Raw genomic sequence first — 16,892 nt, 5'->3', positions numbered from 1 at the left:
TAAAACTATTTTGTTTATTACAAACTAAATGAAACTGTTGTTTTCAATAGTAGTTCACAGGATACCAAAACATTATAATTCATAATCAAATGCAGTTGAGTTCGTTCCTCTAGTCGTTGCCTTAAGTTAGATTTCGGAAGGAAATGTTATTTTGGCAACACTGAAAATTGCTTACGCTCATATTTTCTGTTGTAGAGTAACATTATCTATGATTGTGGTAAGTTGTACTTCATTATGTTCTTTCACTTATAGAAAACAAGCAAAATAAAAATGGTAAATTTTGTATTATTATTAGTATGTCAGGCTCTTAATAGGTGGCGTGCTTTTCGCTCAACAACAACTTATAGGTTTACAAAATATTTTGTTTTTCTTAATTTTCTTTAAAACTAAGCATGATCTTTTACACTAGTTTTTGTTCTTGTCAATAAGCTCTATCGATTGGTATATGACTGATTTGTGGCTTTTGTGTGCATGTGTTAAATGCTAATAATATTGTAAAATTATTCCAGTCTCTATACAGTTTGTTCGCGGTCAATTAAATGGCTTTTTAAGCACAAACTTTAAAATGTTGTATGACTGCAGAACCATGTTGAGAAAAAAATGTGAAACAGCATGGAACCTGTATACAGTCATAATAAAGAGCTTCATGAGGGTACACTTTAGTTTGAGTCTCACCTTTATTGATAACGTAGTTTTTGTTCAGCATTAATATTTTGTTCTCAATTTTCTCGAAAACTGAACATGAACTTTTACAATGCCATATATCGTTTTATTCTACTCAGTAAGGTCTATCGATTAATTTATGCCTGATCTTCGGACATTTTCCCCGTTAAACGCTAATAATATTATAAAATTTTAAAATATTCATATACATACATACATATTTATATGTCGTAAGTATTGATTATATTTTTATTCGGGAAGAATATTGATAACACATTTTTAATTTGCAGCGTGAAGTGCTGCAATACATAAATGACATAGCAATTCTTGAACTCCTATTCCAGAAATGTAGAGAGTTTCAACGCATACACTCCAATCCTTTGCCACAATAGTCGCCAAAAATCTGGGAATCAAAACGAAGATAATATATTTGTTATGGCGGGTAAATATAGTTCTATCACTTTGCGATCATCTCTCTGATTTTCTATATTGTATTTTCCAGATGAACCAGGCAAACCACAGGATCTTAAAGCAACTGACTGGGACAAGGACCATGTTGATCTTAAATGGACTCCACCAAAGGAGGATGGAGGTTCACCAATTACAGGATACGTTATTGAAAAACGAGATAAATATGGTATTTGGGAAAAGGCACTTGAAGTACCAGCCAACAAAACAGCAGCGACCGTTGGAGATCTGATTGAAGGTCAACCGTATGAGTTTAGAGTGCGTGCTATTAATGCTGCTGGACCAGGTGAACCTAGTGACGCTACTCCCACTATAATTGCCAAGCCTAGAAACCTCGCACCAAAGATTGACAGATCTACACTCAATGAAATCCGTATTAAGGCAGGACAGAACTTCGGTTTCGATGTAAAAGTTTCTGGTGAACCACCTCCAGAAACTAAATGGCTTTTGAGAGGCAAGGAAATGAAATCTACTGACCGAATCAAAGTTCAACATCCTGAATACAACACCAAACTTAATGTCAGAATGGCAACACGTGCTGAGTCAGGAAGATACACCATTACGGCAGAAAATGTTAATGGAAAAGATACTGCAGAAGTCGAGGTTATTGTACTTGGTAAGTACTAATATAATAGTATACATTTTACATAGTTGGAAAAATTGAAGACTTGAAATAAATAAGATAGTAATTGTTACGTTCGTCAAAATTGCTATTTTTACTGGAAATACTGAAATCGAAATAAATATACTTACATAATAATTTCGAACGTAAACACTTAAACAAACTGGTCAACCCATTGATATGAACATAGCTCTAATTCTGATGTAATTTCTTTTGACTTCTATTTATACTCTCAATCTGATGAAGCTTCAACACAAGCATTTACCAAGGGTAGCTTTCTTTCTGCAAATGTTTCCATAGTAGGTTGTTTTCTAATGTTTTCATAGGGATTCTATTGTATCGACCAGTTACATGAGAAATTAAGATATACTAGACATAAAAGCCCGGTCGTGTTTTATTGTCAACAATATTAACTGATATGTTACACTGTTACGTATAATAAAATGAAAATTTGAGTGGGTGTCAAGGGAAAGAAACACGAGACTGGAGCATGGTCTACAAAAAATAAGTACGATAAATCTGCGATATAACTGTTATATGAAATATGTAGTGAATAATGTAGAACTAACAAGATATGAAAAATACATGTGGTGGAAGAATGATGGAAAAGTGCAGATAGTGTGTGTGTGGAGAAAATTGAGGTAAAATTCTGGAAAAGATAAGAAAAACAAATGAAAAAGTACAAATAAATGAAAAAATATATTATCTATTTTATATATTTGATTTTAAAGTAGGTAATATCAAATATATAAGTGTCGAGGCAAAGAAAATATAAAAGTGGCTAATAATAATAGTAATGATTCTCGCGGCCACCATTATTAATAGATGCTTAAAACTAATAAGTTTTTTTATTGTGTAAAATATTTGTCATTCATTGATTTTAACAACTCTTCATTATAAATACAAACTCAAATTTGATGGCCCATAACAAGGGAACCAAAGATTTTCATACCATAATACTTCATATAATACATCATTGGCACACTAAACTTGTCAACGTATACCACCATGCAAGTTTTGACAAGATTGGGTGAATTTCCTCTATCGGGTATGATGAAGGACGAAAATAATAAAATAATGAAAAAAGGAGCATAAGTGAGAAAACAATGATGGAAGATTTCATCAGGAGTTTGGCCTAGGTCTACGGTTGTAGGAAAGAATGGAACTATATGCGTACTCCCTCTGAGGGAAAATGGTAAGTTTGTAAGGAGGATTATTAAGATACAAATTTGAAAAGGTCAGTCGATGGGTGAATTGTAATGGTGTATGTGTTCGGGTAAATGAGTAACTGGGTATTGCTAAAGTAAAGATAAATGTTGGTGCCTATAGAAACGGAGATTTGGGATTTCCTTATTATAGAATACAGAATAGTAAGTGCGTTTTAAGAGGTAGACAAGTTTGAGAAAATCACAAGGTACTTAAAACAATGGAATAAATATAATGTGTGGATTCTGAAATGATCAAAAGTCAAACTGGTGTCAAAAATTTGTCAGTGTTTGCACTTAGGCATTCAACATTGATTCAAACTGAGAGGGGGAGATTTTAATGTTCCAGTTCTAGTAAGCATGGTATGAATGTTGAGTAGAAAGCTTTTGGAACACATAGTAAAAGCTTTCTCAGTTTCTGGTGATGAGTTAAGAACAGAAGAGAAACGTTCATGAGTTACTGCAAATAATAGAGGCAAAAATGTATTGTGTAAGAAAATTCAGAATGAACGATCTTTCAGAATTGAAAGTTTCGTGCATTCATATGCTTTGAAGAGAAAGAAAGACACTCACTACAAAGTATCAAGATAAAATTTAAATCACTATTTAGGTCAAGTCTTCAGTTACTTTTGTACTTGAAATGAAATTAACTTTGGTTAAACTCAATCTGTTATGCAATTTTTGCTTATTTTTAATGTATTTTATCAAATTTAATATACTGGTATTATGCAGTTATTTCCTTGCTAACAGTATACAGCATCGTATATACAAAGTAATTACTTGAAAATATTGATAATTTTATAAAATTACGGAAATTTTTTACATCACTTATTATGTTTCCTATAATGAGATAAATTATTTGCTAATATTAAGCTCAATGTACTGGTAAATTCTTGTTATGCATTCAGCATAGTTCAGCACTGATGGTGAAAGCAATTGAGACAGTTTTTCATTGGCAATAACATAATTTCATTCATAAAGGTAAAAAAATGAATTATTTATATAACGATATTTGCTTTACTAAGTTACTATTGTTACTATTGCTATATTCATTATTTTGCTCTGTTAAAAGTTACGATATCACCATTAATTAGGATTTTTTTAAAAAACCCAAATAATTCATGACAATTACAGATAAGCCTAGTCCACCTGGAGGACCACTTAAGATATCCGATGTCCATGCCGAAGGCTGTAAGTTACAATGGAACCCACCAGCTGATGATGGAGGACAACCGGTTGAGAAATATGTCGTGGAGAAAATGGATGAAGCAACAGGTATGTGTTGCATGTCTTGTTTTTCTTCTTTTCCCCCACCATTCTCGCTGTTGAAGAACAGCTTCCATACAATGTTATCTGACTTGTTCTGGCAATGCCAATCATAGACAAACAGTTTTCTACACATAAGTATACAACTAATGTGTTTTGCTTCACAATTCTTGCAGACAATTCTTCTTTAATTTGCGCCCATTAAAGTTCAGAAGTCCTAAGTAAAGGAACACAGAATGAAGCGGTTTCAAGGGCATGCAACTTCTAATAACTCCTGAAAAGAAATCATGCCTTGATACTGTAGTTTATATATGTTTTGTGTAATATTGTGAAACATTAACCAATATATATATCTAAATTCCAGAAGTTGCTTTTTTTTTTTTTTTTTTTTTTTTGTTTGTTTGTTTGGCCAGTTTATGAAAATTACAGTTGTCCTTTGCACAGTCTGTAACAAATATGAATGCCAATTCCGTACTATCACAATAATTTCGGAAAGAGTGGCAAACTTCTGCAAGGTAAATGTAATCTGTAACTAGAAGAGACTTTCATTTTACCTAGACCAAGACAACTCCATTTAATTAGTCTCTTCGTTAGAAGGTATTTGATGCGGAAGAATATGTATGAAATCAATAGGCACTTTTGCTGGCTACTGTACTAAATTACCCAAATATTTGTGTTTTGTTATCGCATTCACATCTAAGTACACATATATAAATGGACTTTTATGATTAATATCATTCACATCCTCCCCGAAACATTGCGGCTGATTGTTTTTTATACGATACGGCTTTCACCTGCTATAAAAGCATAGGAGTTCACGAAGAAACAGAATTTCAAGTTTGTACTAGCATCAGTTTCAGTTTCGGAGCGGCAAAAAAATATTTTAAGAGCCCCTTTTCCCCTTTGGTGTTGCTTTTAAAAAGAAAAAAAAAAGAAAGAAAATTGAGGAGTTTGATGCAATAAGGGCGTAAGTCTGAAATATGCATTTGAAGAAAAACGATGTTGAAAATTTAAGTAGTAGTTTTTTTTTCTTACATAAGACAATGTAATATGCAGCATTGTATTCCGATATTCAGTTGAAATTTTGAAAGGAGGCTAAACAAGTACGGTAAAAACCACTACTTATGCTTTTGTTGCAAAAAGGCATAAAATCGCATACGCCCTTACTACATCAAATTCCTCAATTCTTATCCACATCCAAAGGTTCAAGGAGAACATTTCTACACAACATTAAATTCTAGGTCCAACAATTTTAAAGATCTGATGATGAGTCAATCAGGGAGTGAATGAGTTTATTTAGAGAAAGATATATATATAGGTATGTATAAGGAGTGTATCGAAAAGCAATTATCACAGAGTGGAGTGCAAATGAAACAAGAAAGGTAACAGAAAAGCGTGTGTTATTATACTAATACTCGCATACAACTCTTTTAAAAGCATGATTTATTTCAGACGCATAAGCAAAGTTTTCTTTGTACACTGCCCACCGAATTTCGCACATTATCTGGGGTGCACTTTCTAGACGCAGTAGACCAATATATATATATATATATATATATATATATATATATATATATATATATATATATATGTCTCGTACGCTTTATCACCCTTTGCAAAGCATCTTTTCACAGTTATCCAATACTGTTAAATTGGATGGAGCTCTGGGCAGTTCAGTTGGTTGATGTATTTTTCAACTAAAATCAATGTTATTGCAATTGAACATTGTACTGTGGATGCTGCACAGTGAGAAGATGCTAAATCTACCGGAAAAAAGGGTGAATATTGTCCCTTTTGTACAGAAGATGCAGTTGTTTCTGCAGACATTTATTTTTGTACATTTTGGCATTAATTGTTCTTTTTGTGCAGTACGTGTAATATCTGAGCGCAATACACAAGAACAGATAGCATGCCACACAAGAACTTGTGGATATTTTTTTCCACTTGTGCGTCGTTATCCGAATACTTTTTCTCGCCTTCTACACATGTTGTACTGTATAATATTGGGGGGGGGGGGCACCAGGAAATGCATTTTAATCTTTTTTGTTTTACGTTTAATCATCCGTCAAAATGCATTTCCCGTTGTTCGTCAAAATACGGTCATACAGATTGCGTGCTCTAGAATTCGCTTTGCTTTCTGGTCAGAAAATGCTGTGGATTTTCTTTTACTTTTCTTTTCTTTCTTTTTTTCCTTTGTAGGTTTTAAGATTATTTCGGCTTAATTTGTTATACCATTCAGGTTGTAGTATGAGGTGTTTTTTCTTTTCTCGACAGATTGCAAGCAAACATCTATCAATTTTGTTTTATAAACTACGTCCATTTTTGTTCCACTTGCATTTTTGCTCGGCCTAACACGAGTAAATCTTTAAAATTATAATGTTCTCCAAATTTCTGAATTCATACTCACTGATGTTATCTAATGTTATGTCATTCCTTTCTCGAAACACAAACTGTGCTCGATTTAACTCTCACATTTAATTCTTAACATGTTCCATTGAACACTACACAGCAGTAAACACTTAACAGCTACAGTTGTGACAGATCAAAGAATTCCACGTCAGTTTTCTCTTTCGCTGTTGCAGTCCAACTCGTACTAAGACCAATACTATGTTATTAACTATTAGGTATATAAATTATGAAAAAACATGAAAAAATAAATTTTTATTAATTCGTTTTAGTGAATCATTGACTTCATTCTGATTATGTTTATTTTATAATTTCTAGGTCGGTGGGTGCCAGCAGGAGAAACAGCAGGACCAGTTACAAATCTAGATGTAGATGGTTTAATACCAGGTCACAAGTACAAATTCCGTGTTCGCGCTGTCAATAAGCAAGGAAAGTCTGATCCACTTACTGCAGCTCAAACCATCGAAGCTAAAAATCCATTTGGTATGTTATTACAGATCATTAACTTTTTCTATGCATATCTGGTCTCAATATTTAGTATCGCATGGTCTGTATATTCTTCTCTTGAAGACACACACACACACATACAAAACTGTAATCACTTTTGTTTATAGACCCTCATCACATAAGGGAAAATAGTAAGATCAACTTGTTTATAATTTTCCCACTCAAATATAATTTCCATTGATAATAATCAGATTTCCTTTAAATATAATTCTTTTCCTCAGCTGTTACACCTATATTCCATTATCTTGTATTCTTCTGATATTCTAACCAACATTCTCTATGAGTGCGCTTCCATAGTGTTTTGTCCTTCCTCCTGATCTGTTTGTATTATTTCCTCCGTTCCGGCTATTCGGTATTACTTCAAGACTATTAGGCGTTTTGTATGTTTTCCCTTCATTTCTATATTGTGTATATGGAATGTTCAAACTAACCATTTAAGTACCTTATAATTTACATATTGTTGAAACTCTGCTTTCAATTATATTAAGGAAAATGATGTAGAAGAAAAGGTGGAACAGTTACCGATTATTTCCTAGAAGTTATCTCCAATTAACCTTAAAGTTGTTTATCAGATTTTTGCATTTTAAGAATATTAGATTTTGTCAGCATCCCACTAATGATTGTTGATTCTTTGCAGATGAACCAGGAAAACCAGGTGTGCCAGAAATCAAAGACTACGATAAAGATTTCGTTGAACTTCAATGGGCACGACCTGAAAATGATGGTGGCTCTCCAATCACTGGATACATTATTGAAAAGAGAGACAAATTCAGGTAAGTATATACAGTATAAGATCAATTAATAAAATACATGATATCAAGACAGAGGTAAAAGTCAAATGATTATCAGAAAGTGAAATGCTCAATGGTCTTTGTCATTTGCCATAGAAGTTAGTGATATTTATATTAATTAATCAGAATTGTTAATAAACGAAAAAATATTTAGTATTTAATTTGTAAATGAAAAAAAGGCAAGTTGAATAATAGTATTATACACAGTATTTGGTGAATTCTCTCTAATCTCAAACAAAACACACACTAAATTTCGTAACAATGGGATTATTTTTAAGAATTAAAAGTCAGAATATATTTATTTTTAATTAGTCTAATTTTTGACTTACTTCAGTCTCAAACTGTGGATTCTAAAAGCTTCAAAAAAGAACATATGCACTAAATTTTATCATAATTGATTTTTTTATTACAAAAGTTGCAATCGAACACATGTTTATTATATATATAAACATGTGTTCGATGGCAACTTTTGTAATAAAAAAATCAATTATGATAAAATTAAGTGTATATGTTCTTTTTAGTGTATATATATAAGAGAAAAAGAGCTAAATTCAGTCCTTCGTTCCCGAATACATCTTTTTTAAGGAAAGTTATCATGGAACATACTTTAAAAATTCAAGAGGAGTAAATTCGCCCTTTCATTCTTGATAAACTTTAATCCCAAGCATTCACTGTGATTGGGAAGCCTCAAAGACAATACAGTGACATTGCCTCAGAATTGAATATTTTTCTCGAAAATTATCAAGGAATGCTATTTTCTTATCATATTTAAATAAGAAAACTTCAAAGTTCAAGGAAACGTACCCCTTTTACCAGCTTATCCTCGAATAAACTCAACTGCAATAGTTCGAGATTATTAGGAAGGATCAAAGAAATTATAGTGCCTAGGTATTGAATCAAAATCGATTAATTTTTACGTAGGTTATACAGAAAAATTGCTTTATCATTTCCTTACGTATATGTGCTAGCTTGGAACATAGGGTGAATTTTGCCACCTTTCACCCCATTATTCTTGTCAGATTTTAACACAAACTAGACTTATTTCGGAAAATGGAATAGGGGTCATATCAAGTTTAAAATCGGTTAAATTTTACAAGAGTTATCGTAGAGCAGACAAACAAAATTGCCCATTCAGGCGAATGATAGAAACTCATACACACTTGCTTCAATTACACATAATCAGATCGTACTGTTTGCAAATTTATACCGATAGCTAGCAAAATTAGTGTGCTTTAATGTATAATGTAATATTTAATATTTAAGTCTGCCTTGCGCACACAGACAAGTATTTCATGTGACACAATGCACAGAAATTTAATAATTTATAATTTTACTTCAAATAAAAGACTAAAACTGAACTCCTGGAGCAACAGCCCTTAGCAAGTTAGGGCCTACCAGCTAGCTTGTGGCACACACGGTATGTGTGCACAGCAAATGGGTTCCTCTGCTACTATTACTGGATTTCTAGACCGGAGTTCGCTACTTCTTTCAAGGAGCTCCCCAATTTCCTTACGACGCTGGGTGGACACCGTAGTACCAACATCATTTGGTATTTGGTCCCTCTTTCTTTGAACCAAACCTGATACTGATTGACTTCGCTGATCTTACGAGAAACAGTATTACAGTGCGGCTATAGTGTTGGCAATTTTACTTACTCAGTTTTCACAACATGTAAAATTTTATATTATTATTATTATTATTATTATTATTATTATTATTATTATTATTATTATTATATGTTAATTCATTTCAATCCTTTTTGTCTGAGTTGTTATCGAAAATATTTTATGTTCAAAATTTCTTTAAATACTTCATAATAATATCCTGGGGAATAAGTGTTCCCTAACGCAAAAGTACTGTAAGTCAGCAAAAATTAATACCTGAATCATGAAGTTGGCGTTGTAAAGAACAAAGTAGGTCAAACGATGTCCCTCTGCCGGTATTTTCTTTTGTATCGGAACACTTTCTAACGTTTACGTACACGGTAGACTTAAAGTCGCTTTCTCCAATATGTGAAGAAATAATTCGATAACGACTTTTTGCCTACCCTGTATAGTAAATATTGAGTTTTGATTCTTTTATCAGCCTAAGATATAGAAACACCTATTCAGTACTGGCGTACTCAACACACAGTTGGGAGGGCTTGACTACAAGTTCAGTACGTAGAATATTGATAGTTTTACCTACTTTCTTTTATCTCACCACGAGAAAAATAAATGTCCAAGGGAATAATGGGTTATGGGTTCAATCAACAAGAGTATCACTAACAGGAAACGTTTTATTCTTTTACTTAGTAGATATGGTAACTGTGGGCTCTTAACTTTCTTTTCAGTCCCAATTGGGAAAAGTGTGCTCAAGTGGATGGAGATGTCACAACAGGAAGGGTTCCCGATCTAATTGAAGGCAATCAATATGAGTTCAGGGTTAGAGCTGTGAACAAAGCTGGACCTGGTGAACCAAGCGACGCTACAAAACCACATATTGCCAGACCTAAGAATTGTAAGTATTATGGTTTTGGTGACTTTTGCATCTTATAAATATATATCTCTAAGTAATACCTTAAGAAACCCGGAAAACACTGTTACAGAAAACAAATTTGTCATTAGATTCTTTCATGTAGAAACCTAATCTAGCCAGTGTTAGTGTTATCCACTTCACCCAAATCCTGCTTTATATTATCCACCTTCTTAACCCTTTGCAAAGAAATTTCTAATCAAAATTCTATTCAACCCGCGCGAATTTTCCATGTGACGAATGTCCTGTTTATCTTAGACTTTTCTGTTTAACTATCTTCTATATTATGTGAGAAATAGATGAATCATTCTATTTCCGTTCACATATGTTTTCTCTAAATACGAAATCAATGAAATTAAAATAAATGTGACTAGAGTGAGAATCGAACCGGGTTTCCTAGTTAGTGCGGCAAGCTGCAGACCTGGGATTAATCTCCGGTCCAGTAATTTTTATATTCTCTGAATTTTCATTGATTTTGAGCCAATGAAAAACATGTATAAATAAAATTCGATTACTTTCTTGCTTTCTGAATACTTTTTCTTTCTTTTTATCAAAGTGTGAAGAATATGTCTGCAAATTTTCTCGGTTTTCATCAAGTTAGTTTCCTAGATAATGAAATTGGCATACTCAACTTCCACTAACCAATAGCTACGTAATTAAGAGTCTCTTGGTGAAGTGGAAGATAAGCTTTCTTCTTCTTTCGACACGAGAAACACGGTTACGAAGTTCATCAGTTCTCTTCCAAAACATCCTGTGAATCAGTACTCACAATCCTGCTCAACTATTGAATTCTCTCGTGGCTCACGTCTTCGGCGCGAAATATCTTGGTTCTATCTCTGTTTTTCTTGGTTCTTGGTTTTTCTACGTCTGAAATAGCCTCGGCGCTAAGAGTGGCATTAAATTCTAAATAAACTAAAACAAAGGACGAACAATTATTAGAAATAAAATATAAATACAAAAGCAACTGATATTTTCTACAACGTTTGCAATCAATTGTATATAATGTTTCTCTCAAATACTACCAACATTTTGTTTCATGTTAAATTATATGTAATGATATAAACTGCTTTACGTTTCTTATAATCCTAATGTCAAATATTAATGTATTATTGTCTCTAAACCAATCACTGAGTACTGTACAATTACATTAAAATTACCGTATAAAATTGAACGTAGATTAATTGTTCTAGAAATTTCTGATTCAATAAACGAAAACCAAAACACATGAAAAATTAAACTATAATATAATTATGCATATTAAGCCTCATTTCCAATTGTGCCAGGGACGTGCGGCAAGATCATAGTGAAGATCATCCGAGTCGAAGAATTGAAAACTGTATTTTGCAAACGTATCAATCTGCACTATGATCTTACGATTGTTCAAGTAAAAGTCAAAGAGATTATCACATTTATACTCCTTGAAATGATGTCTTAATATCATCATAGTTTCGGGTGTCATTGTCGGTATGACTTTGCTGTTTTGTCCAACATCATGCATTCATAAGATAATTAAAATAAATTAAATAACATTTTAATTGTGTTCAATATGCCGCCCTGTTTGTACTTTCTGGAATAAAGGTCTAGATCTCACTTTAAACAGTAAGTCCTGTCTCATGTTGCCTTGGTGCTGAGAAGGAACTTAAACTGCAATCAACCAATCAAAACCATGCAAATTCTACTAACCTTCCAGCAACGTAGTAAAATTGTAGCAAAAATATACAACTTTTATTTTCCTATAAGTGACAAGTATGAAATTATTTGAGTAATATTAGTAATTTCGCTTCAAGTATGAGTCAGTATTAATACATCTTATCTTAAAAATTAAATCACATCTTCCTTATTTAAAGCTGATTGTTTCAAACCAATGTGTAGCTTATACTGTATATTGCAACTATACACTAAGTCAGTTTTGTTTGTAGTTATCAATTTATCTCAGTAAAACTTTCACAATTAAGAAGATTAATTATAAGATTACTTCCAAAAGAGAAGAAGCTGTACTCATATAATTTCCGCGAAACTTATACACGAGACACAGGATGAGAGTCTCAAAATCGGTACTGCTCCAGCAAAATCAAGTATCCCTATGTTTTCTGTTCCCAAATTGCATTCTTCGTTTCCAAAATTCATTTATTAAAGATCAGTAGATCCATGTTGATGAATCTTAGTTTTATCTCAACAACAGTTCTTCAACCGTTTGTAATTTGATTAAAAGAATGTACAATAATATATTTATATTGTTCCTCAATGCAGTTGCAAACACATTAAATGAGCTTATCTCTAAGGCAGTAAAATTTAATGTTGCAATATTTAAAGTTGATTATATCATGTTTGACATTTTACTTTACATTAGAATTGCCACGCATGAAATTATTTATGTTGATACTATTGATTTAAATGTGGGTCAGTAGTAGCACTATTGTAAACCTATAATTATCAACTTCTTTATGTAAAACTAATGGTTTCAATGATTATATAGCTCATTTATCACAATTATTTATTAAGCAATTTTTGTTTTCAGTGCCGCCTCGCATTGATCGTAATGCATTGATTGATGTGAAGATTAAGGCAAGCCAGAACTTCGACTTCGACGTTCCTGTAAGTGGAGAGCCTCCACCATCAAAGGAATGGACTGTTAAGGGCAATATGATACTGAACACTGATAGAATCCGTATAGTGAATGAAAGTTACAACACCAAATTGCGTGTTCTTGACGCCAAGAGGAGTGACAGTGGGACTTACACTTTAACAGCAAAGAACATCAATGGTGTTGACACAGCTACTGTTAATGTCATTGTTCTCGGTAAGTAACAACATACAAAGAAATTCTTAATTAGTAAATTAATAGAATAATGCTCTTCCTAAATTGTGTATTTTTTGTTGTGTGTATCACACATTATTGTTTAGAACTTAGAGGTGTTATTATTTTTTATTCACTTTGCAGTAATTTTAGTCAAGATATACCATATTAGTAAAATTTGTATTATAAGTCTATGTAATACGTGACTTTTAAAATAATGACAAAATTTCTACAGATGTACCACAACCACCAGAAGGCCCACTTAAACCAGACAACGTAACAAAATCATCTTGTATGCTTTATTGGAGACCTCCAAAGGATGATGGTGGTTCTGAAATTACGCACTATTCCGTTGAGAAATTGGATACTGAAAATATGCGTTGGGTGCCAGTGGGCGATTGTAGTAACACTTCCATCAGGTAACTTATTTTTAAAATAATTTTATATTGAATTAAACAATTTAGTTGACAGTAAATTCTACACTGAGTATGTCATAACAGATGTCTACAATGTGTGTGGAAGAAGGGGAGTATAGAGCCATGGCTCCTCCCTGTAATTCAAGAGAATTAAAAATTTGAACAAACTGTTTCGGGCTGGAGTGATATTTTCTAAATTTAATTGTCCAATATTTTTTCTTCCTTTATGTTTCCAACTTCTGTTGAAAAACAATCTATTTTATGATATTAAATGATCATGAAAATAAAAAAGGTTGTTTTTTCTTCTTTGTTGAAGCTACTATATCGTGAATACCAGGATCAAACCCCGAGCAACTCCTTTCCACATCCTTTCTCTTCCTCTATTCCCATTTGAGCCTTATTTGTCAAAAGACAATAAAAAAATAAATAAGAAAATTTAAAAAGAAAGCACTACAAACTTTGACCCATCCTGCAAAAAATCCTGCGGACACCCATTTATAGTATATAGCATATGCACACGTTTTTAACTTATATATATATAGTTATTAAAGTGTATTTTCAAATCACAGATAAAACTTCCTACAGTTTGTGTATTACAAATCTGACTCTGTATAATTATCTACCAGCACTTGCCTTAAAGGATGAAGTTTGTTTCTTACTAAGTATACATACTTAGCAATAGTTTAGAACATTAATGTTTTAAGATAATTTGGTATTTTCCTTCTGGAAATTCAAGGAATTAATTATATTGTAGACATAAAATAATGAAAAAGAAAATCAAAAGCATTAGATACACTCATAGCATTATAAACTATTTGAAGTGATTTGAAAGAATATAGATTGTCCATATGTCTAATAAATAACTTTTTATATATATGCTATTTATAACAACGATTTTTCTACACTTTAGAGTGGATTACCTTATTGAAGGACACGACTACAACTTCAGAGTGCGTGCAGTTAATAAGCAGGGAGAGTCACTTCCTCTCACTGGAACTACTCCAATAACAGCTAAAGATCCTTATGGTAAACCTGATAAACCAGGAACACCAGAGCCAGTCGGTATGTACATCTAACTGCATCACTTTTAATATATCTCTGATAGGAACAATAGATAACTTTGCCTTCATTTATACATGACAAATCGAAATACCCAGTTACTAACTTAACATTTTAACTTCCTCTGAAGCTTCATGCTTTTCCGTGAGTGAATCTAATTTCATCATTTTACATTTCCTACGCAGACATTCCTTTCTCATACTTAGTTTAAAAATAACTTTCTTACTGATTCGTGCTTCAAATTTTGTTCTGCTAGGTACTATATTTATTTTTATGTAAATACTTCTGTATATCGAAATAACACTTTTTTTTATCGTACTTCATCTTTTTATAAGTTTTTAATTAAAATTATTGTTATGGTGATAAATTATGTTTCCATGCAACCTTGTTGGGACCACTGGCCAAATAAGTGAAAAGAAGTGATATGGGAAAGGGTATCAAGAATGTTGTTTCCATATTCAAATAGGAAGGAGGAAGATATTCGTTTTCATAACTGTGCCAAATTAGTCTATATAGAAGACTTCAATTTACTACATGGAATTCGTAGTGAAATTCATGTATGAATAAATACATGTTTTGCCAAACATGATACACTATTTTAGCCAAGAAGTGGAGTTTTTACAGACGACAAACATAATATCTGCTAGATACTCTAACAAAAACATTGTTGCTTTAGCTATAGTGTGTTAAGTTTTTATCCTGAGCTCACTTTTGCGATTTTACATTATCTAGATAGATTGCTTATAGCATTATTAATTTTGAATGCAATAGTAAATAATTTTTTCTCATTTGATATTTAATTTTAGAATTAAGAAGTGTTTGTTCTTCCTGTCTTTCTTATTAACGTTCTAATTATTGTTTCCTTTGCAAGACTGGGACAAAGACCATGTGGATCTTGAATGGACACCACCCAAGAAGGACGGTGGATCTCCCATCACTTCATACATAATTGAAAAAAGAACAAGATTTGGGTATGGTACCTTTATATGCTGACTTCTTACCTTGTCAATAGAATATTTGACAATTTGTTTTAATCTGTACGTAATACATAAACTATTTCACTTCTTTCCCAAAAGAAAATTTTAAAAATATATATGAAATTTTTACTAAATTTCAATATCATAGCATGAGTTAGAAATATAACATTAAGATACTCTATAACAAGCTTAACTAAACTAAGGATTATCATAGGAGACCTAGACATCCTAAGATTTTAGAAGCAAAGATAAATGAAATGAAAACCTTAGTAACTATCTCGCAGGGCTAAATGTTTGCAGGTGTGGATGTGAAAGATTAAATATAAAACTTTTGTCTTTTAACTTTTGAATGTAAGTGCCTTGTTAGTTTTTTTTTTTAAACTGTATTCACTCTATAGGTATTTTTCATAGAACTTGATGTTGTGGTTTATAAGTATTAACACAAACTTCTATATCATATATATATGTAACATAGAAATTTGAATGAAGGCGAGGAATACACCGGAAGAATATTTTGTTAATATAAAGGTTGTTAAAAATTAAAAAAAAAAATAAGAAGAAGGATAATTTAATTTGAATTGAATTGAATTTCGTCGCCATACTTAAAAACAGGAAGATTGGGAGACGTAAGCAAAAGTTGGGAAAGGGCGCAGCAATACATCAGGAAAGTATAAAATAAGAAAAATGTATTTCTTCTAGTTGTCTCAATTTAAGCTGAATACCTTCAAGACACTATGTGTAGTTTTGCTACGAGACGTTTATTAAAAATTCTAGTATCTACTAATTCATTACCTAATCCTCCACTTTTTTTTCTTCTTTTTTAGTCCATGGGAGAAAGCAGCAGAAGTTCCTGGTAATAAGACTAAAGGCACTGCTCCTAATCTAATTGAAGGCGAAGAATATGAATTCCGCGTAATTGCTGTTAACAAAGGTGGTCCAGGTGACCCAAGTGAACCTTCAAGGCCTGTTATTGCCAAACCAAGATTTAGTAAGTTGATTGTTCTTTTTTAACTATTTGAAATTTAATTAATAAGAAAATGAATTTTCTTATTGCCGTTCAACAAAAAAAGTTAATTACAAATTATAAAACTTAAGATGCTATAAGCAAAGAGAGCTGAAAATAGTTTATTGGCTCCCGACGTAAGCATACGGGAGCTTATAGTTTTGCTCCCGGTATATGTGTGTGTATGTGGTGCTTTAT

General features: G+C 32.2%; 1 protein-coding gene across 50 annotated transcripts in view; it reads left to right on the top strand.

Annotated features, from left to right (window-relative positions):
* Positions 1 to 16,892, top strand: part of bt (projectin protein bent) — a 437,567-nt gene that overhangs the window by 327,201 nt on the left and 93,474 nt on the right. For all 50 annotated transcript variants that reach the window (XM_081762406.1, XM_081762402.1, XM_081762405.1 and 47 more), the window contains 10 exons: positions 1,166 to 1,747; positions 4,093 to 4,233; positions 6,949 to 7,113; positions 7,775 to 7,910; positions 10,261 to 10,427; positions 12,961 to 13,242; positions 13,475 to 13,658; positions 14,566 to 14,717; positions 15,586 to 15,685; positions 16,516 to 16,679. In XM_081762406.1, coding sequence (XP_081618532.1) covers positions 1,166 to 1,747; positions 4,093 to 4,233; positions 6,949 to 7,113; positions 7,775 to 7,910; positions 10,261 to 10,427; positions 12,961 to 13,242; positions 13,475 to 13,658; positions 14,566 to 14,717; positions 15,586 to 15,685; positions 16,516 to 16,679 — 2,073 coding nt within the window. The remainder of the gene's footprint in view (positions 1 to 1,165; positions 1,748 to 4,092; positions 4,234 to 6,948; positions 7,114 to 7,774; positions 7,911 to 10,260; positions 10,428 to 12,960; positions 13,243 to 13,474; positions 13,659 to 14,565; positions 14,718 to 15,585; positions 15,686 to 16,515; positions 16,680 to 16,892) is intronic.

The sequence above is a fragment of the Thermobia domestica genome, chromosome 6, assembly GCF_964235325.1.
Source record: "Thermobia domestica chromosome 6, izTheDome1.hap1.1, whole genome shotgun sequence".
NCBI classification, from domain to species: Eukaryota; Metazoa; Arthropoda; class Insecta; order Zygentoma; family Lepismatidae; genus Thermobia; species Thermobia domestica.
The sequence above is the reverse complement of the archived record's forward strand: the minus strand, read 5'-3'. Positions and strand labels throughout refer to the sequence as shown.